This window comes from Bos javanicus, chromosome 1 (genome assembly GCF_032452875.1).
Source record: "Bos javanicus breed banteng chromosome 1, ARS-OSU_banteng_1.0, whole genome shotgun sequence".
In the NCBI taxonomy this organism is placed as follows: Eukaryota; Metazoa; Chordata; class Mammalia; order Artiodactyla; family Bovidae; genus Bos; species Bos javanicus.
In genome coordinates this window covers 56,717,976-56,741,764 of record NC_083868.1, presented here as the reverse complement: position 1 = coordinate 56,741,764, position 23,789 = coordinate 56,717,976, and the positions used below count along the sequence as shown (strand labels likewise).

The following is a 23,789-nucleotide window of genomic DNA, read 5'->3' as shown; positions in this document are numbered from 1 at the left end:
CTATGTTAGGTATTTCCTCCTACACTGCATTGGGGTTTCTAGGTGGTAACTAAGTGATAAAGAACCCACCTGCCAATGCAGGAGACAAGAGACACAGGTTTGATCCCTGGGTCGGGAAGATCTCCTAGAGGAGGGCATGGCAACCCACTCCAGTATTCTTGCCTGGAGAATCCCATGGACGGAGGAGCCTGGCGGGCTATAGCCCATATGGTCTCAGAGTTGACATGACTCAAGCGACTTAGGGACTAGGTAGGAGAAAACGAGCTGCTATGTCAGGACAGGGGACAGTCAGTTTGCTCTTTATCTGGAACACCAACTGCTGCTTGACTCTTTCTAAGGGGTGTTATTTGGAAATTGGGAGATCTCAAGTGAACACACAACAGTTTTTAGTTAAAGCACTTTCATTACCCATTTATGGCAAATTGGAATAGTAGCCATTTTTCTGAACTTAATTAAAAAGAGTGTAAAGCAAGCTTCTTGGGAAGCCGGTCTCTAAATAAAACAAACAATTCAAGTCACCACCATGAAATGATACATACCATCAACAACACAATGGCATTTTCAATTATGTAGTGACTCCACTTTAAAACAGAGAGGGAAGGATGAAACAAGAGTTAAGTGCAGAATAAGGGGAGGAGGATGAAATGGTTGGCCGGCATCACTGACTCAGTGGATATGAGTTTGAGCAAACTCCAGGAGATAGTGAAAGACAGGGACACCTGGTGTGCTGCAGTCCATGGGGTTGCAAAGAGTCCAACATAACTTGGCAACTGAACAATGAGGAATAGAGAAAATCTTCTTTAACATACCTCTGGGTGGCATCTGGGGAGGTGGGGATGATGACCCAGGTCAAAGAACACATGATCTCATATATTCAAGAAAATTTCTTCTCACCTACCTTAGGTACTACCCTGCCCTCGAGGGGCCCTTTAACCTTGAAGCTCATGAGCCCCTTCCAGGTCTGCTTACTGAAGGCCACTCACTCACCCAGTGTTTACTCAAATCACACAACGTATTGGTGCCTCTAGGCTACATGTTCCCAGTGGGGGTGACACTGCCCCAAGGAAGCAAAAATTGGTTTTGGGGGGATGAAAAACCCTTCTTTTTATGGGTAAAGCATGAAGAGAATACCCAAACAGATGTACCGTGCAGTGTATCTGTGGAATTAAAATGTCATTGTTTGGGGGGTGGGGGCGCTGGGCAGGAATAGAAATGGCCCAAAGTTCTCGTTAGCATGGTTATAAAGAAAACCAGGCTGAAAAACAGCACTCCAGACAGAACTCCCTAGTAGTCACATGGACAGCTGACTTGTCTGGGCTGGATCTCTGACCCCGAACCTCTTTTATCCTTAAGTGGCATGTCTGCTATGCCACCAGTGATTGTTTCCCACAGGGCACCATTCAAAAGGTGAGCTGGAAGTGGATGGTCCTCTTCCCATTCCCTGCCCCAGAGCACTGATGGGTTAGGAACCAACTCAATTCTCTCTTTCCTAGTTATCTTTTAAATATTCCCACCAGGCATCTCCCAAGTCATTTCTCCACCTACACAGCCCTGAAGGACCCAGTTGTAGTGTACAAAATACAGGTTTAAGAAGAAGAGATTTACCAACGGTGAGTCCTGAGACCTCACTTGATGAATCACTATAGCTCTGGATAGGCTACATGAAAAGTTCCCCCAGTGATAAAGAGCCTAGGGTCTGGTGCCAGGCTGCCTAGATTCATGACTATGGCTCCACTGCTTACTAGCTATGGCACTGAAATGCTGTTTGTTTCTCACTTGTCAAGTGGGCACAACAGCACCAATATCAGTGGTTTGTGGTGAGTGCCAAGTGATTACGTCAGGTAAGCATTCAGAAGAATCCTTGGCCAACAGAATGAGTTCCAACATATTATTATTATTATTTCATTATTAAGGAATTTATGTTATCTTCTACTTGAAAGACATGACCTGAGAAACAAATAATTCTAGTTTTTAAATAATGTTGTGAAATCTCATTAAATATTCATATTCAGGGATCTGCTGTGGGAATTAACTAATAAAAATGAAGTTTTCAGTTTAAGGGATTTATTTTAGGTTACATCCAGAATTAACATCAGAAGAAATAAATTCAAATCACAGTATTATACAGGCTAAGCATAAATTGGCACTAAAAGTTAATTATAAACAATCTCTAGTTTGTGCCTATGTCAATAACAAGAATAAATAAATTCAGTGACTATACAACTTGAAAATATAAGAGAGAAAGTTTCAAGGTTCCTCTTGAACTTTTTATTTTTAATATCATAGAACTAAACATCCTCATTTCTATAGAAAAAAAACAAACAAACACAAAAAAACCAAGTCCAGGGACTTCCCTGGTGGTCCAGTGGTTAAGAATCTGCCTTGTAATACAGAGGACATGGGTACAGTCCCTGGTTGGGGAACTAGGAATCCACATGCCATAGGCCAACTAAGCCTGTGCGCCACAGTGAAAAGATGCTGTGAGCCGCAGCTAGGACCCAATGCAGCAAATAAACAAATACTATTAAAAACTCAATCTATTGCTTAAAGCCTGTTGGACAGCAGATTTTTGGAAAAGCTATAAATCATAACTGGAAACGGAAAAACCAGTAACACTTTCCCAATCCATCAAAAAAAAAAAACAAAAAAACCCTATCAGTTCTAATTGTTTGTTTTAGTCAGTAAGTCGTGTCAGATTCTTTTGTGACCCCATGGACTGCAGTGCATCAGGCTCCTCAGTCCATGGGCTGTCCCAGGCAAGAATACCGGAGTGGGTAGCCATTTCCTTCTTCAGGGGATCTTCCTGATCCATGGATCAAAACTGCGTTTCCTGCATTGCAGGTGGATTCTCTGAGCCACCTGGAAAGCTCATCAGTTCTAATAAATATCACAAAAACACTCAAACACTTACATAAAGAATAAATAATCTTTCTATAATAGAAAGCATTTAGAACACCAAACACCAGTTTTTCTGAAGTTTTCTTCAGAAGCTTTTTCCTGAATTTTCTTACATATTGAAAATATTAGTGCATAGTCCTTAGGGACGTGACCATGGCCACTTTGTGCAGTTCGCTTCTCTCAGCATGTTTTATCACTTCGTTTTTTTTCTTTGCACGTACAGGCTTTTCAGGCCTTTTGGGTTCACCGATTTTATTCACAGGCTTTTGGCTTTCTTAGAAGACATTTCCACTTGGTAATGCGGCAAGCTGAGAGCACGTATGCGCAGCTGAGCCTATTGAAAGAGCAGCTGGGCCCTGGATGTGACACGTTCTCCATCTCCTGGCCTGGATGCACCTGCAACTTGAATGTTTTGCTCTGCCACACGTGTGAATTCACTATGAGATTTTTTCATTCAGGTAGTGAATTCCAGGTAAAATACATCTTATATAAGTTGTTATGGCAAACATTTAGATAGCAAAACCTCATAGTAGGGATATCTACAGAGGTTTGGAACTAAGGTCTCTCAGTGTCAAAAGTATTTATGTGCATGTCTCTGTGTATATATTGACACTAAAACGGCCCATCTGAAATAAAACCCAGAAGAAACTTTTATTCAGGAGGAAAAAAAAACATGCTTCATTTACTTGGAAACATATAAAGGAGTTGAGAGAAATCCACTATTTCATAAAAATATTTTTACTAATATCAATAAAGAGCTTCTAATAGACATGATCATCATTCTGCAAATTTTCTTTTAAAGACAATTACTATTCTGAGCTTATTTTTTAAAAGAGCCATCAAAACTCCCAATTTTTATCAGGACTTCATCATACTATTAATATGTCTGTCAAAATAAAATTGATTTTGCCCATTGCAAGCCTGGTCTTAAAGCATATAATGAATCGACATGATTTTTCTGTTAAGTATTGTCAGAGTGGCCAATTAGGGCTTGCATATTTTCATCTCAGTTTGAACTTTTGTTTGATTTGTAATTTCACATTCTTTCACTGATTATTAGTTTACACCCTGTCAACAAATTGCGAATTTGCCCAGTTTGCAAGAAAACAGGTGCAGCCATTTTGACAGTTACCCAGTGGACCTGAAATGGTACTGAATGTCAAGTTTATTTTTCTAAATTAATGTAAAATACATACCAAAAATTATTCCAGGAAAATGAATAATATCTTAGCTGCAAAGACTCTTCCTCATCTAAAAAATACAGCAAGAGGATATTAAAGGTGCCCAAACACAAAAGACCAAAAATCTTGCTTGCACTGTATCTGAACGAAGCTAGATCATTCAGATAAGCAGCAGGAGTCTGGGTGGGAATAAAAACTCAACTAGATCCAGTGATGACCAGTGCAAACAGCAGAGAAGAGAGCAGTAGCCAGGCTTTATAAAGAAAGAAAAGATAAGTGTTCAAGCCAAAGAAAACAAGCAATGTTCTCCCATCTCTTAAGGAGGAAAAGAAAAGAGAACAGATCTCAAATGGAGTTGTGATCAGAAAATGAGAGGCCTGGCTGAACAACACCTCTTCCTGATACAGTCCATCCATCTTGGAGAGTTCTGGGAGACAATCTGGTGACGTTTTAATTCATTTCAAAGGGCCAATTTTTTTCTGAGAAAATAAGAAGATTGTATGCCTTGACTTACATAGAGATCAGAAGACTATTTTCATATAATTTCTAAGAATTTTTCAACAGTATTTCTTTGAAAATGTGCGAAAAATGAGCTTTGGGTGCTCAAATACACTATTTCACTAAAAGTGTTCGCATTTTAAATAACCTGTGCTTTTTAAGAAATTAAAAATTTTTTTTTTCCAAAGTACTAAGACTAAGATAATAAAAAACATTCCCACTTAGGATCATTTGATCAAGAGCTCTAGATATTCTTCTAAGGTTTGGAGAGACCACTGCTTAGTTTTACAAATGACTAGGAACATATATCTCAAGTTCTGTATTGAGCTTATCAGCAAGGTCAAGTTTCCAAAGAATAGCCACTTGGAAACTGCTCACTTCCTCAGTGCCAGGGTCCACTCTCAGACTCACACAGTGACAAAGAACACAGAGGGACCCCTCTCTGGCCCTTCAGGGAGCCGTGGTACAGCCAGACTCCAGATGGAGCACTACTTGGCTCTCACTTCTTGAGAAGGCTATCACTAGCTCATCTTCCTCCCGGGCATCTTCCTGCCTCCTGACCACCATTACGGGCTTCCTGGGAGAGCTGTGTTGAGGGGCATGGTATCAGAGCAGTGGCTGAAGTGACCTGGCAACAAGGGATGTGAAAGAATCGCTGGGATAATCTCTACAAATTTGATGCCAGTTGTAGGTTTTCACCAGAGACTCCTTACAAAATGGGCAAGATGTTTAAAAAAAGGGAGAAAGGGAGAGCGTGTGCTGTCTTTAAAGCACATAGTAAACTCTTTATTTTGAATATGAACATGTGATAAGAGAAAAAAAAGTCATTTTCAGTTCATGCTATCCTCTAAGCAGAGCAGTCCTGATAACTGTGGTATCTTTTGTTTGTGAGGCACAAATAAAAGATTCATCTTTGGTATTAATGGCTTTTGACATACTTGCAGCAGTACTAAGCAGCGGGTGGGGGTGTGCAAATCTGGAGACAGAAGCTTGCAAGGGCCTAAACTGTTCTGCAGAGGAAAGGGAGGGGGACTGAGAGACCAGAAAGGAAGGGGAGAGAAACAGGGAACCCTAGGGCAGCGGGCTGAGGAGAGGCCTGGCAGAGGGCAGACCTCGTGGGGAGTTTCCAAAGATGTGGTCTATAGCTAAATCACAAATTCTGTTGTTGCTGTTGCTGTTTAGTCTCTCAGTCGTGTCCAGCTCTTTTGTGACCCCATGGACAGTAGCCCACCAGCTTCCTCGGTCCATGGGATTTTCCAGGCAAGAATACTGGAGTGGGTTGCCATTTCTTTCTCCAGAGAATCTTTCTTACCCAGGGCCAAAACCCTGCTCTCCTGCACTGGTAGGTGGATTCTTTACCACTGAGCCACCAGGAAGGCCTAAATCACGAATACATATTTTCAATGACAATGTGAGAGGTGCCATGATATTAACTAGTCAGGAGCAAACACCTGTCTGGGTCCTCGGCTTTCCAGGCCCAGTCACACCGGGGTTCCTCTTCCCCCAAACCATCCCTCCTTGCCTCCTCCCTCCCTCCCGGTGCTGGGCCCAACAGGCAGAACTCCCTGGGGAGTGGGGAGGGGGTCATTAAAACCGAGGGAGGCTTCCCTCAGGTTGAGATGGGCTTCCTCCATGAAAAATCTTTTTTCATGGTATGCTGGAGTTGAAACGACCACAGGGGCTAGTATGTAAGCATCAGTAAGCAGGATATATAGATGTTCAAGGGCATTCTGAGGAGAAAAACGATGTATAAAAGAACAAAGGCATAAGGTAGAAAATGAGATGAGCATCAGGAACTGAGAGCTTCACAAATGCTATCACAGTAACTACAGCAGCTGGAAAACTGCTGCTGAGTATTGTTGAGTTAATCCACGCAAAGAGGAGACTTCCAAGTTATGAGCCTGGGAACACCTCATCATTGGCTGACTAATGATTTATGCCCACAAAGCGAGCTCAGCAAGAGCAGCGCACTGCACTGCATGGAGAGCAGCGGGGACCACAGCGCTCTGTAGTTGCAGGGCTGCCGCGTGGGCATCCGCCACCTAGCAGGCAGAAGCAGTGCCAGAGGCTCCACCTCTATGGCCATGAAGGAACCCGAGGATGAACTTTCCATCAATAATAAATACCTTGGCCTCACGTGCTGTTTTTGTCTCACATGAAGTAACAGATTCCCCAAAAGGATAAGCGACCCCAGGGACAAGGTGACAAAACTGATCAACCTCTTTATCTGCTCTTGCGGTGCGACAATCCACATACACTTCCCAGCGATTGTGGTATCTAGGATAAGTATGTGGATGGCAGAGTCCAGTCCAGTCTTCCCTCCCCCGCCCGGGTCAGGTGAAAACAAAGAGAGAGGCACGGGTGAGCGGTTTCTCTCGCCCTGACCTGCTTCCCATTTAGCTTCTGGACAGTCTCTCTCAACTCTCCAATGCTAGTGCAAGAGAAACACTGACAGAATCCCAGACTCCCCACTTCCATTGACATTTAAAGGTCAAGTCTCCCTGTATTGTACATAATGATATCTCCCGCCCACGTGTGAAAAGGATGGCTGTGAGGATTACTGGAAGGAGGAGGGAAACTTTGAAAGTTCATTGGGGCAAAAGGACTTGATTTAATGCCATTTTTGCAGGAACACTTAAGCTGAGAGAGCTTGTTTCATAAGTAAGGAGTTAAGGGAAATGAAAACCAAAGGATGAATTCATCCAGCTATTGTTTTTCACCTCTGTTCTTTACTGATTTTAATATGGCTACCCTCTCAATAAATAAAGACTCCTAAAAGAACTGGACCAAGGCCCTAAATAAGATCTGGTTTTCAAACATTTTCTTTTAGAGCATTCTTTGACTGCTGGGTGCTTAGTGCTGAAGAACAGGTGTTACCTCTACAAGAGAGTCCATCTGTGGTAAAGCCATTGGGCCTAGCTCCATTTTAACTTTACCATCTAAAGGAAAATTTTATTTTGGAAGAATCACATATTTAGTATGTAAGATAAGGTATGTGTTAGTCCCTCAGTAGTATCCAACTCTTTGCGACACTGTGGACTGTAGCCTACCAGGCTCCTCTGTCCATGGGACTTGCCAGGCAAGAATACTGGAGTGGCTTGCTATTTCCTCCTCCAGGGATCTTCCCAACCCAGGGGATTGAATTCAGGTCTCCTGCATTGCAGGCAGATTCTTTGTCTGCATACTAAATGTACTAAATATGTACTAAATACATTTAGTATACATTTCTTTACAAATGTACTCCCTCTGACCCTCCGGGCACATGGAAACCTTTTTTTTCCAAGAGCTAAAAACATCACAAGGACATTCTGTTCACTCTCTGGTGTTTGCACTTCAGTTCCTTCATTATGAACTTGCTGGTGATTGATCCCTTGTGAGGGCTCACATTTGAAAATGACTAACAATTTCAATTTATTGTTTATTGTGTACCAAATGTCAGAGATCTCATCTGGTCTCTGCCAGTCCTGCAGGGCAGGAATTATCTGCATTTTACCAATGAGAGGACTGAGGTTCAGACTGGTTAAGCAGCTTGTTCAAGGTTACCAAGATTGCCAGTGGCTGCCTGGAACAGAAACCTAGGTCTGTCAGACCTGAATCCATACAAAACCATTCTAGGGATGATGTTATTGTTTCCATATCTTTACTGATGAAGTAGGTCAAATGCATTGTGCATTTACTTCTGATAACATGGTGATCACAGGATTTGTTTCCAGAGGTACATGTCTGACACTCACCCCAATGCAGTAAAATTTGTGGAGAGATTAAAGTGATTTTTAAATTTTGTAAAGACATGAAAAGTTTCTGTGTAGCAACACCAGAGGGCACTCTAACCCTCTTAGATTTGAGAACACAGCTTTTTTTTTTTTTTTTTTCTTTGCGGGTAACACACCTCTGAGCCTTGAATCCCAGTGCGGGTTTTGCTCTGATTACCTGTATGAACTTGTTTAGATTCAGACTGGAGTTCAACTTCTCCCTTTGCAGAATTAGGAAGTGAGTGAAATGAGCTTTAGGATCTCTTCTGTCTAAAGAATTGAAGGATCCTAACTCATTAACAATTAATTAAAGGAATTTATGACCCTATTTTAACAAGGATTATTAAGCACTGCAAAGAAGTAAGATATGTTCCTTTCATACTTGATATACTTGAACTGGGCTTCCCAGGTGGTGTTAGTGGTAAAGAACCTACCTGCCAATGCAGGAGACATAAGAGACTCTGGTTGGGTCCCTGGGTTGGGAAGATCCTCTGAAGGAGGGCATGGCAACCCACTCCAGTATTCTTGCCTGGAGAATCCCATGGACAGAAGAGCCTGCTGCAAAGAGTCGGATACTAAAGGGTCTTAGCATGCACACTTAAACTGAAAATGGCCTTATTGATTTATCTATTTGCAAAAAGCAAATCATTCCCAAGCCTGGCAGTGGTATTTATTTTTGGCTCATCTTAGACTTGCTGGAGAAATTCTGTCCCAGGTTGGCAGGGACAGATCTGCACTATGCAGCTGAATACATGGGCCAGTAGTTTGCTTCTTGTCTAGCATTCAGGTGACAGTTCCCTTTACTTCAGATCAACTGGCATTTGATTGCTTTGTAGGACGTTTCTATGGAATTTATTGTGGGGGCTTTGAGAAAAACACCTTCCTAATTACCTAGCGTGGGCTGAAATTTTTCACAGGGCAGGGTTATTTTAAGATTCATTGGACAAATTGCTGAATGGCTGAGATTCAGGGATGCTCTTCAGCTAGATCCCCTCAAAACAAGAGGATTTTTCTCTTTCCTGTAAATGACAGACTAAGTCAGGAGCTCTGCAGGGGAAAAGCAAAAAGGAGTGGGGAAATCCAACAAGAAGAGGTCTAAGTTACAAAAAATGATGGGTTTAAAGGAAGTTTGTACATTGCACATGGCAGGGAAAGTGAAGGAAAATACACCCACCCAGGGAGACAAGTGTTCTGACAAGCACACACCTGCTGAAAGCCTCTGCTGACCTTTCCGCCGAGAGGCAGAAAGATGTTTTCTCTGCTGGGGCTTGCTGGGTTATCACTACACAGTCCCCTTCAACCACTGGATGCTTTTGTTCTGAGTCCAGAAGAAGCCTCCTAGATGTGAGGTCTTGGAAAAAAACTAAAAGTAACTTGTTCAGCTGGAACAGGTGAGCAGGCAGTCCTTCAAACACAACTGTGCTCAGGAGCACTCAGGCATTAGAGGCCTGGCGTGGAGACATGTGCCTCAGATGAAAAGAACACTGGCCTTTATTCCACCCAGCACAAAGAACTGAAGTTACAGCCCCACATTAGGTCAATCTCCAACTCTACGGATGTCTTTTATTCTGATGCAATTAAATGAATTTGGCAAGACCAAGTTTTTACAATCCTAGGGTTGTTATCAGAATTTCTCTTGCAATTTGCTTAACTTCTCTGTACCTCAATTTTTTTCTTTGTAAAAATGGAGATAATGATAGTACTTACAACACTGAGTTGTAAAGATTAACTGGGTTTATATAAATCAAGCAGAGCTTATCTGGTGCCTAGTAAGTGCTTTCTAAGTGTTATATAAGTAAGCTCTCCTTCTGCCTATCACTATACTACTACTCCTATCTACAACACCTTGGGACACCTTGAGAAGACTCTGCCATGCGGTTATAGATTCTGTCTTACTTTAGGCACTATTATTCACTTTGTGTGTCTTAGTTTCTTTTTAAATTAACAAGAAACATCTGCTTTTAAAATTCTTTTTTGATGTTTCAAGATTTCATGTCTCTCTCTGATTTCAGTTGCTCCCTTTTTTCCTTTGAACCTTCCTTTGAACAAGTACATAGACACTGAGTATATAGAGATGACAAGATGCAGTTGTGTAGAGTGAGTGGAACACAGGTCCCAATGACATATAACGTGTTCTATTATGGAAGTGTGCCCAGAAGTAGTTCTCAAGCTGTGTCTTGCAGGATGAATTGTAATTAGCTAAGTGAAGTGGGGGTCTTGGGAGGAAGGGTGAAATGGGAGAGGAAGACTGGAGACATGAAAAGAGCCAGCATATTCTCTTTCAGAGTGTTATCTAAGCCCTATAAGCAGAGATATTACTTTGCCAACAAAGGTCCATCTAGTCAAGGCTATGGTTTTTCCAGCGGTCATGTATGGATGTGAGAGTTGGACTGTGAAGAAAGCTGAGCACTGAAGAATTGATGCTTTTGATGTGGTGCTGGAGAAGACTCTTGCGAGTCCCTTGAACTGCAAGGAGATCCAATCAGTCCATCCTAAAGGAGACCAGTCCTGGGTGTTCTTTGGAAGGAATGATGCTGAAGCTGAAACTCCAGTAATTTGGCTACCTGATGTGAAGATTTGACTCATTGGAAAAGACCCTGATGCTGGGAGGGATTGGGGGCAGGAGGAGAAGGGGACGACAGAGGATGAGATGGCTGGATGGCATCACCGACTCGACGGACATGAGTTTGGGTGAACTCTGGGAGTTGGTGATGGACAGGGAGGCCTGGCGTCCTGAGATTCATGGGGTCGCAAAGAGTCGGACACGACTGAGCGACTGATCTGATCTGACACAGACAAAGTACAAGCATGCCTGTTTGAGTGAACAGCTCTTTAAAGGCTTGCTGAAGGCAGATGAGCCTAGATCTCCTCATCCTTTCCCAAACTTCTCTTTGGTCCATCCATCTTCTTTAAACAGGTAGAGTTCACTCTCTGCACCTTCCCTCCCCTAGCACCTGAATATCCCCAGCTCCATTTATCTCTATGTGTCCTTCTAGCTTGAGTTATCTGGGTCAATGAAGAGGAATGTGTTAGAAAACACAGAGGACAGAAATAAACCAGAAGGGATGATGAAAGGAACAGCTAGAATAAAATATGGTACTTCACAATTTAAAAGAAAAAGTCCCAGAGAGTAGATTTCCTGCAACTTAAGCTCATGTAAATTATCTTTTAATAACATCTCCTTGGGGCTTCCTATCTTATGTACCTAAATTAGGTCCTTGGAGGAGGGGTGGGGGGGGCAATCCACATTCATAGAGAACTTGATTCCATTCTGATAAGGGTGGAAAGGCTGAGGCATCTTTAGGATATACAAAATAGAGCCAACACAGATCCGAGGTTCATGATCAGGGGACTGCTTAGCAGTTTCCCAAACCAATGAATAATATCTTTAAAGCTTGCCAACCCAATGGGATAAACTTGATCCATCATACTTGATCATCTTCCATGGGGCATGTGGGAGAGTATTAAAAATAACCATTATACTTTCAGCAAAACTTGAGAGGGCCATGTAGCCAATTTAATTTTTAATCAGTTGCCTATTTAATTCATATTTATTTACCATGCAAAAAAGCAACTGTGTTTTGAAGCAAGGCAGAACATTTGGAAGCAGAGGACGTAGATCAACATATTTTTCATGTTCTGAGAAGCCAAAGGGCATGCCATCATCTAAGAACAGACCTCAGTCTGGGAATCCAGAGAGCTGCTCCTGGTCTAGCCCAAGTGGCTTGATAAGCTAGAGAAAACTGAAATAAATCAGGGGTTCTCATGGTGCTTTCAGACCTGGAATGTTGTCAAGTGAAATATTTATATATAACAACAAATGCAAGTAAAGCTTCTCTGGTTCAAAGGCCTGTCCAGACAGTCCCATTCTGGCCTGGAGATGTCCTTGTGGGGCTCAAGGGGGAGCCAAGCCTCCTAAGAACTCTGCAGGGGATCAAGGAATTCATTGCCTGAGACAGTCTCCAAATATCCTATGATTTATGCAAGTCAAAGTGTTTTTCAATTCCATGTATGGGAGGCATTTTATATAGATGGGTATCTATCTTTCTTCGAAAGACTTTCTCTTCCTTAAATGTCCATTAGACACTAATATCCAAATAAGATATTGTAGAGATAATTCATTAATAAGAAATTCTTCCTCTATCTTGCTAATTACAACGCTGCTCTGTCTCTGAACAGATGGCATAATTTTTGGTGAAATAACACCTCACAAGGGGCACTTGGTCATGCTCTGATGAGGCTTCTCAGTTCTGGGATAATCATACTTTAACAACTTTTCCTTTCAACACAAAAGAAAGAATAATATGAAGGTTTAGGGAGAACAGGAAAATGTTCAGAGTAGGAGAAAAATTAGATTAAATACTCAACTGCAAAATTCTCCCGCTTTTACTAAGCCTCCTGGTGTAACCCTAGATGTCAATGTGTAAAATAAATGGTATTTGATAATGTGGTAATGTAACTATTAATAAAAAGTTTCCATTTCACAGTTGGTTTGTGGTGCGGTACACAAAGCTAACTTTCCCTCTCCCACTGCAAGCTGCCAACATGGTAGGGGAAAGAATGAAACCAGAAATGACAGAATTCTTACAGAATAAGCAGAACAGTAAACAAGTTTGGGAGGGTTGCGAGGGTCACTTATGTATGACTAGAAGTTCAGGATAGCTTTCTTGAAAGCAAAATTTTAGTTGAAATCTAAATATGTATACACACACACACACATATATATAAATATAATGGTTCAATCCTTGGGTTGGAAAGATCCCCTAGAGAAGGGAATGGCTACCCACTCCAGTATTCTTGTTTGGACAATTCCATGGACAGAGGAGGCTGGCGGGCTACAGTCCATAGAATTCCACGGTCAGAGGAGCCTGGTGGGCTACAGTTCTTGGGGTTGAAAAGCTGGACATGACTGAGTGACTATACAGTCAAATCACCTTAACATGGCTTCCAAGACCTCTCGGTATCTGTCACTTTCCTCCTGGCCCCTCCTCTTTGCCTACAGTAAACTAGAGTGAACTATCTGGGTTTGTTAAATGGGCCATTTTCTTTCTTCAAGGTCTTCACCCATATTGTTTCATCTCCTAGGATACTCTAGCCTTATTCCTCTTATCCTAGGGGCTTATTCTGATGTGTTCTTCAGGTTACAGTGTATTCATCACTTTCTTCTGGGGGTGTCCCTGTCTCCCTGTTAAGATATCCCTGCTGTATCAACAGCAATCTTTACCTCCCTCATCATCTTACATAGCGTATTGTATTATAACTGTTTGATTAAATGCCCATTTCTCCAGCTATACTGTAAGTTCTCTGAAGGCAGGAGCCATGTCTGTATTGATCATCACTGAATCACCAGTGCCCAGGAGAGGACCTGGCATATGGAAAATAATCAACACATATGTATTAAGTAGATTGAAAGAGATAATGAATTTCTCATATTACCCCTCAGCAGCCCTAATAATGAATGGGTCATTTTGTTTCTCTTCATCCTATGCAGTTATCTTAGGGTTTCTAATCCATTCCTGATCAAGTCTTTAACTAGCTGCTTTTTTGCCTTTGGGATAACATTTAATGTTTCATCTTGGCATGACACATAAGGCTCATTAGCCTACTTTCCCGGCCTTATCTCCATTACTTTGTTTAAATGAAATCAATGCTTGGGTTTCCTCAAGGAAACTTTATCTCCCAGTCCTTGGTACCCCTGCACTGCATCATTCTTCTCTCTACCTGTAACAACTGGATACACACTCATTGCTCTTTATACTCTTTATATCAACCCAAGGGTGATCTCCTCTTGGAAGTCCAATCTACCAAGCTTTCCTCCTCCTACCAATAATGTGTTGGTTTTCTGAGTGTTTTTGTGCCCTGTGTATTTTTATCCCTAATGTTTGAACTTTGGCTTTCTACTTTTATGATCAGAACTTCATTAAGAGCAGAGAGAATAATCTTATTTATCTATCACCTAATTTAACACAGTACCTGACACAAAAGGGCCACTTTATAAATATCCTTTGAATACTTTCCTTCTAAATAAATAACTTTTTAAAAATACAGGTAATGAGAAGCAAAATGAGCAAACAAGCACCAGTAATATTTTTTAGCTAAACTGACACGATGTGCTCATATTATTCCTATGAGGGTCTATGCAGATACCTCCTGCCAGGGCAATCTCTTAAACTCAAACCAGGGAGGAAGGAGAGAGGAAGGGAGGGGAGAAGGGAGAGAGAGAATAGGGAGGGAGGAATGGACAGATGGATGCTGCCTTCACCTTTATCTGTTCAGCATGTGTTTTTGCCTGGCTTCAATACTTTAGCATATTGCTTTCAGTATATAAGCCTTCAGTCTGCCAGAGTCTAGGATGTCCCATTCTCACCATCACTGCAGACACCTCCAAGCTCCAAGACATTTGCATTATAAGGTACAACTGCTTCCTTTTTTTTTTTTTTTCTTTACTTAGATTTTGTTAGGTCTGTACAGAGGAAAAAAAAGTACTGATAGAATATTCTCTGAGAAGACATAATGCCCTCCAGCCAGTAGTTCTAGAATAATTGGAAATTATTTTTCAAAACCCTGTTATTCTCTTAGAAAATGTCAACTGCTTAGTAGCCAAGGAATCCAAAAAAGACTGTTGATGTCTCATAGATAACACGAGCTAGACATCCCCTGAGAGTGGTATAGGGCTCTGTGGCCAACCCACGTGACCTGGGAGCTGCCCAGAGATCTACTAATGCCATCCTCCCAGGGACTGTTTGAGCCTCACTGGCATTCAGCAACCTAACTCCCACATTTCTATAGATGTGAGAAGGTGGAAGAACTCCTACTCACCATGTGTGTATAAATACTCAGACAGATTTAGTCACAGGTCTCCTACACCTAAATTTGGTTCTTGACGTGTGTTCAAATTCTTTTCACACACACAAATACACCCACCTATTACAATTTCTATAAATAATCCCTCCTCTGCAGGCCGGGTATGAAACTCTAATTAGGGTTAGTCAGCATTTACAAAGTGGTTTGTGCTTTTCTCGAAGGCAAAGTTACAGGAGCTAAAGCACTTCACGACCATTCCCTCTAGTGTGCATGTACCTAAAAGCTCTTAGAGGTCAGGGACAGTTGTGGAGCCAGCCTGTCACATGGAGCAGAAATCAGGAAAGAGCCCGTGTCAGAAACCAAATCCCCAGCCTCAGAAGCTTGTCTGAAACAGTAGCATGCAGGTGACAGCAGCAGGCTCACAGGATCTGAAATGTCAGTGGGCATGTCTTGCAGGATTTTTAGAAAGGGGAAGCAATAGCAGGCACTAGAACTGGGGCTCCTGAGGGTGAGGCTCAGGGCATGGCTCAGTGTGTGTGCACTGTGTGTGGGTGTGGTGATGGGTGGTATGTGTTCATTTGCATGTGGATGATGCATATGTTTGGAGGGATCAGGAAGCCTTCCACTGCCGGGGAAGGTGTTATAAAATACGTAAAAAGATTTGTTTAAAGGAAAACATTTTGCAATATTCCTACTCTTCATCTGGTGATAAAATGACTGGGTTAGGAGTGTAAGTTCTGGGGCCAAGAGGAAAGCAGAAGCACATTTAGCAACATGGTCAAAATTTCCCAAAGGCTTTGGATGGCTGGAGACGACAAAGTTTGGGATAGGGGGATAAAGTAGCTGAAGAGGATTTCTGGCTCTCTTGATCTGTTCCCCACAGACTGCATTTAAGTCTCCTTTGATACTCACAATCTGGGCTACCCACCAGGTAGCCTTCCCTTAACTCCAAGTCCCCTTGAAGGGATGACCATTCAAGTTACCCTGATCTGGTCAGAGAACATGGAGCCACATGGCTTAATTGGAAGGTCAACCCCTTAACAAGACTGCAAATTACCTGAAGGAACAGACTGCATTTTACAACTCTTTTTTGCTGTCCATTCCCGACACAGGCTTTCAATAAATGACTACCGTGACTAATTTTTTAAAAAATATGCATTATTTTGTGACAGATGTTGTTCTTAGCATGCTCTATGAATTTATTTAAATTCTCAAGTTAACCAAATGAAGTAGTGCCACTATTATCTCTGTTTTGAAGAGATACTAGTGAGCATTGAGACACAGGTTAAGTAACTTGCTCAAGGTCACAGTCATGAGGGGCAGAGCTGGGATTCAAACCCAGACAGTGTGGCTTTAGCATTCATACTCCAAACCAACCCGTGGTTCTACTTCTTACAGATATGTGTGATTCCTGAATTTCTTGTGGCTTTCGTGTGACTGGGGCAGGGAAAGGATCTCAGGAAGTGATGAACCTTCTTAGAAGAGAAACCTACTAATACAAACACTAAATCACAGCCTCTTTTTATTCCTCACCATGACCACCTGGAAGAAAAAAAGGAAACACGATGGCAACAAAAACGTGTTCCCACTTAAGATACGATTTTGGCTGTGTGTGATTTTTTTTTTTTTCTTGATTGGGTCAGCCCTTAGTCCTTGGTTTTCCACAGCCTCCGATTCCACAGCCTCTGTAGGCAGATGAGTCTCTTCTAGGGCCAGCTCATGGTTTGTGATATCCCCAGAGTGGCACCAACATATCCTTCTGGTTCCACAGTAGATCTTGCGCCATTTTGGGTCCCCATCCTGGTGAGATGCACCAGACCTGATCCAACTTCCAGATGCAGGACTGGAGTAATGATTCCCTCTGTTCTGCTCTCATAGGGATTCCGTCTCCCTGCACACATGTGGAAAGTGAGTGTGGGGCCACAGGAGAAGAGCTACAGAAACTGCCAAGTAGTCAAAGGCAGGACTGCATAGGAAAAGGACAGGATTCCAGAAGGATGAAAGAGGAGAGGAGGGCATATCATCCGCCAGGTGAGAGCAGAGAACGCTCTGGGAATTGAGGGCAGTGAGGTCTGCACGAGGGCTGGTGCTGGAAAGGGAGAGGCTGGGACACAGGCCAGGTCAGTGGAAGGAAGGGGAAGAGTGAACAAGAAAGGAGAGCAGGCTGAGGCTGCAGCCACACTGGAAACATGAGATGCTCACGTCTGACCAGGGCAGAGGGAAGACAGAAAGGATTCGGGGTGAAAGAACTGTTTCCGGGGCAGAGTGACACCAGAGACCTGCTTCTGATCCTGCAGACCATCTGACTCTGACTCAGAATTTCCATGGCCAATGCGGCTCAGTGATGAGCCTTATCTCGAGCTACAGTAATATTGTGCAAAGATAACAAGAAACCGATTGGAAAATATTCAGAGTGTTGCATACGGCATTCACAGAAGGTGAACCTAACCTATCCGTTCAGCTTAGCTCTGATCACAGGTGAACATGATGGGGGCTGCAAGCCACTTCTCCAGAATTCTTACTGTCCTGTTCCATGCACTAAACGACTGACTCAATGGTTATCAGTGATGGAGCTGCTATCCTGTGCTAGGACTTAGGATTGTAAAGAAATAAGCCATATTCTCTGTACACAAGTTGTACCCAGATGATGCGGAAGAAGATGGATGGAGAAGTACAATGATAAAGATGTTAACAAAGCCTTCCTGAGGGGCAGCAAAGGCAGTCCTCTAGCCATTTCCCTAATATACCTCCATTCCTAAGCTTAACTGCTTTATTTCAAATGGAAAGCTCTCTTCCCTACCCTGACCCCCCCAGGCCATATTTCTTGAAATTCTGACTATTCTTCAAATTCCAGGTCAAATGTCATTTTTTTCAAGAAAGTAGTTTCTATTCTTAAAAGCTGAAATTAATCTCTTCATTCTATGTGCTCAGTCATGTCCAACTCTTTGCGACTCTATGGATTATAGCCCACCAGTCTCCTCTGTCCATGGGATTCTCCAGGCAAGAACATTGGAATGGGCTGCCATTCCCTTCTCCAGGATATCTTCCTGACCCAGGGATTGAACCCCGGTCTCCCACACTGCAGGCAGACTCTTCATCGTCTGAGCCACCAGGGAAGACCTAGTTGCTACTCTTAAAAGCTGAAATTAATCCTTCCATTCTATGTGCATCTGTAACACTATTTACATCTCTGCTTTAATATTTAACCCAATTAGTTTTTTAAAATTGTGTACGGTGGATACACGTGTGTGTTTGTGTGTGTGTGTATGTGTAAAATCTCTAAGTTGTAAGCTTGTTTGACAGTAGGATTGATGCCTGATTCTCCCACAGGCCTGAGCATGAGATTTCTTTAAATGTACTCAGAGTATGTACAATTTGAACTACTCTACGGTCTGTTTTATGATGCTAAAGTGAGAAGACTTTGCTTCATTCTAGCAATTGTGAGTCCTTGTCTGCACATGCCAAAAATCATTTCTTGTTCTGAATTGGCATAAAAAATAACCTTCACAAAAATGAACTAGTCATTTTTCTATGTTTGTAGGTGAACAGGCAAAAAAAGAAACAAAAAACTTTCAAACTAATCAAAGAATTTTTAATTTGGAAAGGACTCTACCCTGGTGGCTCAGAAGATATAGAACCTGCCTGCAAGGCAGGGGACTCAGGTTCGACCCATGGGTCAGGAAGATCCCCTGGAGAAGGGAATGGCTACCCACTCCAGTATTCTTACCTGGAGAATTCCATGGACAAAGGACCTGGCAGGCTACAGTCCATGGGATTGCAAAGAGTTGGACATGACTGAAGGGTTTTCGCTTTCAATTTCTAAATTTCATTTAATCCAGCATCTTAATTACAAATGAGGAAACTAAGACCTAAGAAATTCAGATACTTCTACAGTATCAAACAGCCAGAATCAACAATATCAAATTTCCAGACCCTTATAGTCAACATTCTTTCCAATAGACCAAATATATTATTTTTTAAAAGAGAGAAAACATGGTTTCTTAAAAAAGAAATAACACTGAAATACATAGAGAAGAATTCATTGGAAACCACAGACATTATAGAGAAAAATTTTCCTATCAGTCCATTGTCCATAGAAAAAAATCATGCTTTCACTAACATGAACAAAATTGTTTGTAGAGTTTAAAGCTTTAATTAAAAAAATCTGACTTTTCCAGACTTTTCACCCTTAAGGTCTCAAATTATTCTATGCAGTTGGCAGGGAGAACTGTTTTGAGGTTCTCCAAGATAGGTCAATATGTCTGGGTGAAACTGGTCATTAACAGGTGTTCTTAACAGTTTTGGGCACAAAATAACACATCAAGGCTTTGCTGAGAGATGCACGTTCACGCTTGTTCTCTCCCATCGCGATTTAGGCAAATGCAATAGATGCACTCAAATCTGACATATTGAACTCCATCCCAGTTCTTCTATTAAGGTCAGAACCCCCGCCTTTTCCCTGCCCTTTCCCATGTCACTGCTGCCCCACTGCCACCCTGACAGAGCTGACCCATAGTACAGACACCCTGAGTTGGCACACACAAGCACATGTGCACATACAGAATAGGTCTAAGCACTACATTTGAATTTAAAACTTGCTGGATTCCAGTTCCAAATGGGGATATATTACTGGCTTCTGTTTCTGGACAGGGATATATATGGGGCTTCCCAGGTGGCTCTGCGGAATCTGCCTGCTAATGCAGGAGACACGGATTCGATTCCTGGGTTGGGAAGATCCCCTGGAGAAGGAAATGGCAACCCACTCCAGAATTCCTGCTTGGAAAATCCCATGGATGGAGGAGCCTGGCAGGCTATAGTCCATGGGGTTGCAAAGAGTCAGACATGACTTAGTGACTAAACAACAACACACACATACATTAGTGTGTAACCTAGACAGCATATTAAAAAGCAGAGACATCACTTTACTAAAAAAAGTCTGTCTAGTCAAAGCTATGGTTTTTCCAGTAGTCATGTATGGTTGTGAGCTGGACTATAAAGAAAGCTGAACACCGAAGAACTGATGCTTTTGAACTGTGGTGTTGGAGAAGACTCCTGAGAGTCGCTTGGACTGTGAGTAGATCCAATCTGTCAATCCTAAAGGAAATCAGTCCTGAATATTCATTGGAAAGACAGATGTTGAAGCTGAAACTCCAGTATTTTGGCCACCTGATGTGAAGAACTGACTCATTGGAAAAGACCCTGATGCTGGGAAAGATTGAAGGTAGGAGGAGAAGGGGACGACAGAGGATGAAATGGTTGGATGGTATCATCAACTCGATGGACATGAGTTTGACTAAATTCTGGGAGTTGGTGATGGACAGGGAGGCCTCGCATGCTGACGTTTATGGGGTTGCAAAGAGTCGGACACGACTGAGCGACTGAATTGATATATATATATATAATAGATATATAATATGTATACATATCTATGTATATATCTAGCTAGACAGTGATATATAATTGGTCAGATAAAAAAATCACCCAGTTTTAAAAATTCTTTCATTTGTTGCAGAGGACAGTCTGAAAACTAGTTTGCAGTTACAGAACTCTCCCCCTTCCCTCCCTCTAGCTGCTCTGAACTTCCCAGGGCCTCCTTAGGGGCACAGGGAGAGTGCATGGGTTTTGGAGCCAGCTACATAGGAGCTTAAATATTACTTCTACTGTTTGTTACTTGTGTGATCTTGAAAAAAATTACTTAATCTCTCTGGACAATAATTTTCTTATTTCTAAAATGAGGTTACTACCCATCTTGGAGGTGTAAGGGTTTGAGGTAATATATGCCAGAGAGTGCTGTGTGCATGTGCTCAGTGAATAATAATTATTATGATGAAGGTGATGATGAGGGAGAAGGAAAAGAGGAACAGGGAGGAAGATGGTGGCCTCCACTTCCCGAATGGCTGTCTATATTCCAGAATCTCTCAACAAGTCCTGGCAGAACTCGACTGCTAGTCCTTAGCTGGGGAATATGAAGCTCAAGGTAGACAAAGGAGAACCAGCATCGAGGCAGGGGTGCAGGGGCCGGGGGAGAAGGGGGAAAGGGTTCACAAATGGCTAGCATTTAATATGTGATTTTCGTCTTCTGAGCTTTATATTTTTGCATACACTCATGTCCCATCCGCTGCTGGGAAAAGGACATTCACAGCAATGAGTCAGTATCTTTTGAGCAGTCAAGGACACTTTTTTTGTTTGTTTGTTTAGACGGACAGGACTTCACAAAGCAGTGGCTGAGCAAATTTCTGTGCCCCCTCGGTGGATAACCACAGAATTTCCAGTTACAGCAGAAGGCCCCACTATTTGCTAACTCTGGCAATTCTAGTAACTGGAGAAACCCTACAAATTAAGAACAAATGCCCAGCTCCTTTCTGGAGTCATAGGGTCAGAGTACCCAGCCACATCATGGGCAGAGTTGCTGCTGTGGTCTGAACCGTCAAAAGTACAGCAGGAAGTACAGCCTACCCGGACATGCCCCAAACGACAGAGTCATTTTGTGCCTGCCTAAGATGCCATTCTGTTTGCAAACACATTCTATTTGCTGTACCACCTGACAAAACATTCCATCAAAAAGCCTAAAGACAAATGACTCATGTTGAAAGAGGCCTGTGCATCATTTCAGCAATGACTCCACAGGCGTCAATTAAACAAGGAAAAGACCTGTTCTGAAGCACCACCGTCTGATATTTCCCAGAGAGCCATAGTCAATGCTGATAAAACACAAGTGATCATAACCATAAAGAGATCTAGCAACCCTCTCCTTGCTCAAAAGCAACAAGAGCCTATGAAGACGATGAACCTGGAAGACCTCCAAAAGAAGAGGCGACTCAGGGAAGGCTGCACCTGAAGCCGGCACAACTCTTTCTCATGCATAGAAAGCAAAGGCCTGGGGTTGCATGAGGTCATCCTGTCTGCCACCAAAAGGCAGACTGCTCCCAGGGATGTTTGGGAGTTTGCCTGGTAGTCTAGGGATGAAGGCAATTGTTATGTCTCCAGGTGAGAGAAAGGATTGGCAGTGGTCCACTCCCCTGCTCCTAGCAGTGCTTTCCAAGTATCAGAATCTAGACCTTGCCCAGCACACAATACCAGGATTACTGTAGTCAACCTCCTTCCCTGGAAACCCAGCTTCAATCAGCTTTTGGATGGAAGGAAAAGGACAAATCTAATGAGAGTGTTGTCACAGTACAAACCCCCCAGGAGGGAGAGCGGCTGGTGCAGAAGTGGGTTCCAAGCCTTCAGTTCTAGATCAGCCAGGCAGACACCTGTGTATATATAGACAAAGCTTCAAACACCACTTCTTCATCACACCTAATGACTGGCTGTGACAAACACCTGTGTTCTCTATTTCTGGCTTTTCCAACAACAATAATATGTGTTTGGATACTCAGTCCTAGTTCTGAATCTCTTCTTAAATGCTAATCTGTTTCTTGTTTCTCCACTATGCAAGGTCAGATAAATGAGAAAGAAAACACTTTACAGTGTTAATTTTGATCCAGATCTAAAATTGTTCATGACTTTTTATTCATTACCTTGATCTCTCCTTTTTATTTTGAGTGATTCAAGGAAACACATCTCTCACATACCCTGGCCCCAACACTAAGAAGGTAATGTTCTTAGAATTAAGTCTATTCAAGAACAGAACAAAAAGACCCAAACAAACAAACCAAAAATGGGGCTTCCATTCTCAAGTCCCTTTTTGCCAATGATGCAGTGTACTTAAATCTCTTTACAGGAGCTGCTTCAATGTTAAGCTTTTAGTTGGAAATAAAAAGAGGTTTAGTTAAGGTCAGTGACAATTATTTTCTCAGCACAATAGAAAGGCAGCCCAACCCATTAACCACACTAAAATGGCAGAAACAAACAGAGTGGGTACAAGTAGGAATAGAAGAATACCTGGAATTGCCAGATTGGAAAGGGGGACGTTGTGGAGGTGAGAAGGGAGTGAGGCCATCCAGTCGGCATTGCAGACCTCCAATGTCTTTGTCCCGCTGGGGTTGGGGGAGCAGATGGTCCCCATTCTGAGTTTCCTTCTTACCTTCCTAAATGCTAGCATCCCTTTCTGTCAGTCAGCTGTTCAAGCTCAGCCCAGTGCCACTCATTCAGCGATCATCATCGCCCAGGTTCTCCAGTATCTCCAGCCACCTTTGTCACGCCACTCTTGCCCGAAGGCCTTCGTGCCCCAGAAAGACGCGGGGCAAGGACGAGATTCCTTAGCCCCCAGCACCCGCAGTCCCCACGCTCACCGACCCAGCCGCTGTTCCCTTAATCTGATCAGACCCAGCTTCCTTAAACTTCTTACGCTCCCCCTCTGGACCGGGGGAACGTTAGGCCCCTCGAAATAAATCTGACAGAAACTGAACGTCCTACGAGCAGCCACTCCTGGAGCCACTCACACGACAGGTGCCCACACGACACATAGACACGCCGGTGTGTCTATACACTCGTGAGCGCCCGGACGCACCATCCTCAGCTTGATTTACGCTTTTATGAGTGCCACTGGGTTGGCAAATAAGCTGGACCTGCCTGATCTCCCTCCTCCGGCTCCTCCGCACTGTTCCCCCTGCCCTGTGGCTTCCAGAAGGCGCTCAGAAGTGTAACCGGCGGCACCCGGACTCCCGGCGGCCCCGCCCGGCAGTGCCGGGCAGATTTGCCGGGCAAGGCGGCT

The 23,789-nt window shown here is 42.9% G+C and overlaps 1 protein-coding gene across 1 annotated transcript in view; it reads right to left on the bottom strand.

Moving 5' to 3' along the window:
• The window catches only part of PLCXD2 (phosphatidylinositol specific phospholipase C X domain containing 2), a 52,108-nt gene extending 28,358 nt beyond the window's left edge, over positions 1–23,750 (bottom strand). The window contains exon 1 of the mRNA XM_061389689.1: positions 23,018–23,750. Coding sequence (XP_061245673.1) covers positions 23,018–23,177 — 160 coding nt within the window. The 5' untranslated portion in view covers positions 23,178–23,750. The remainder of the gene's footprint in view (positions 1–23,017) is intronic.
• Positions 23,751–23,789: the final 39 nt, after the last annotated feature.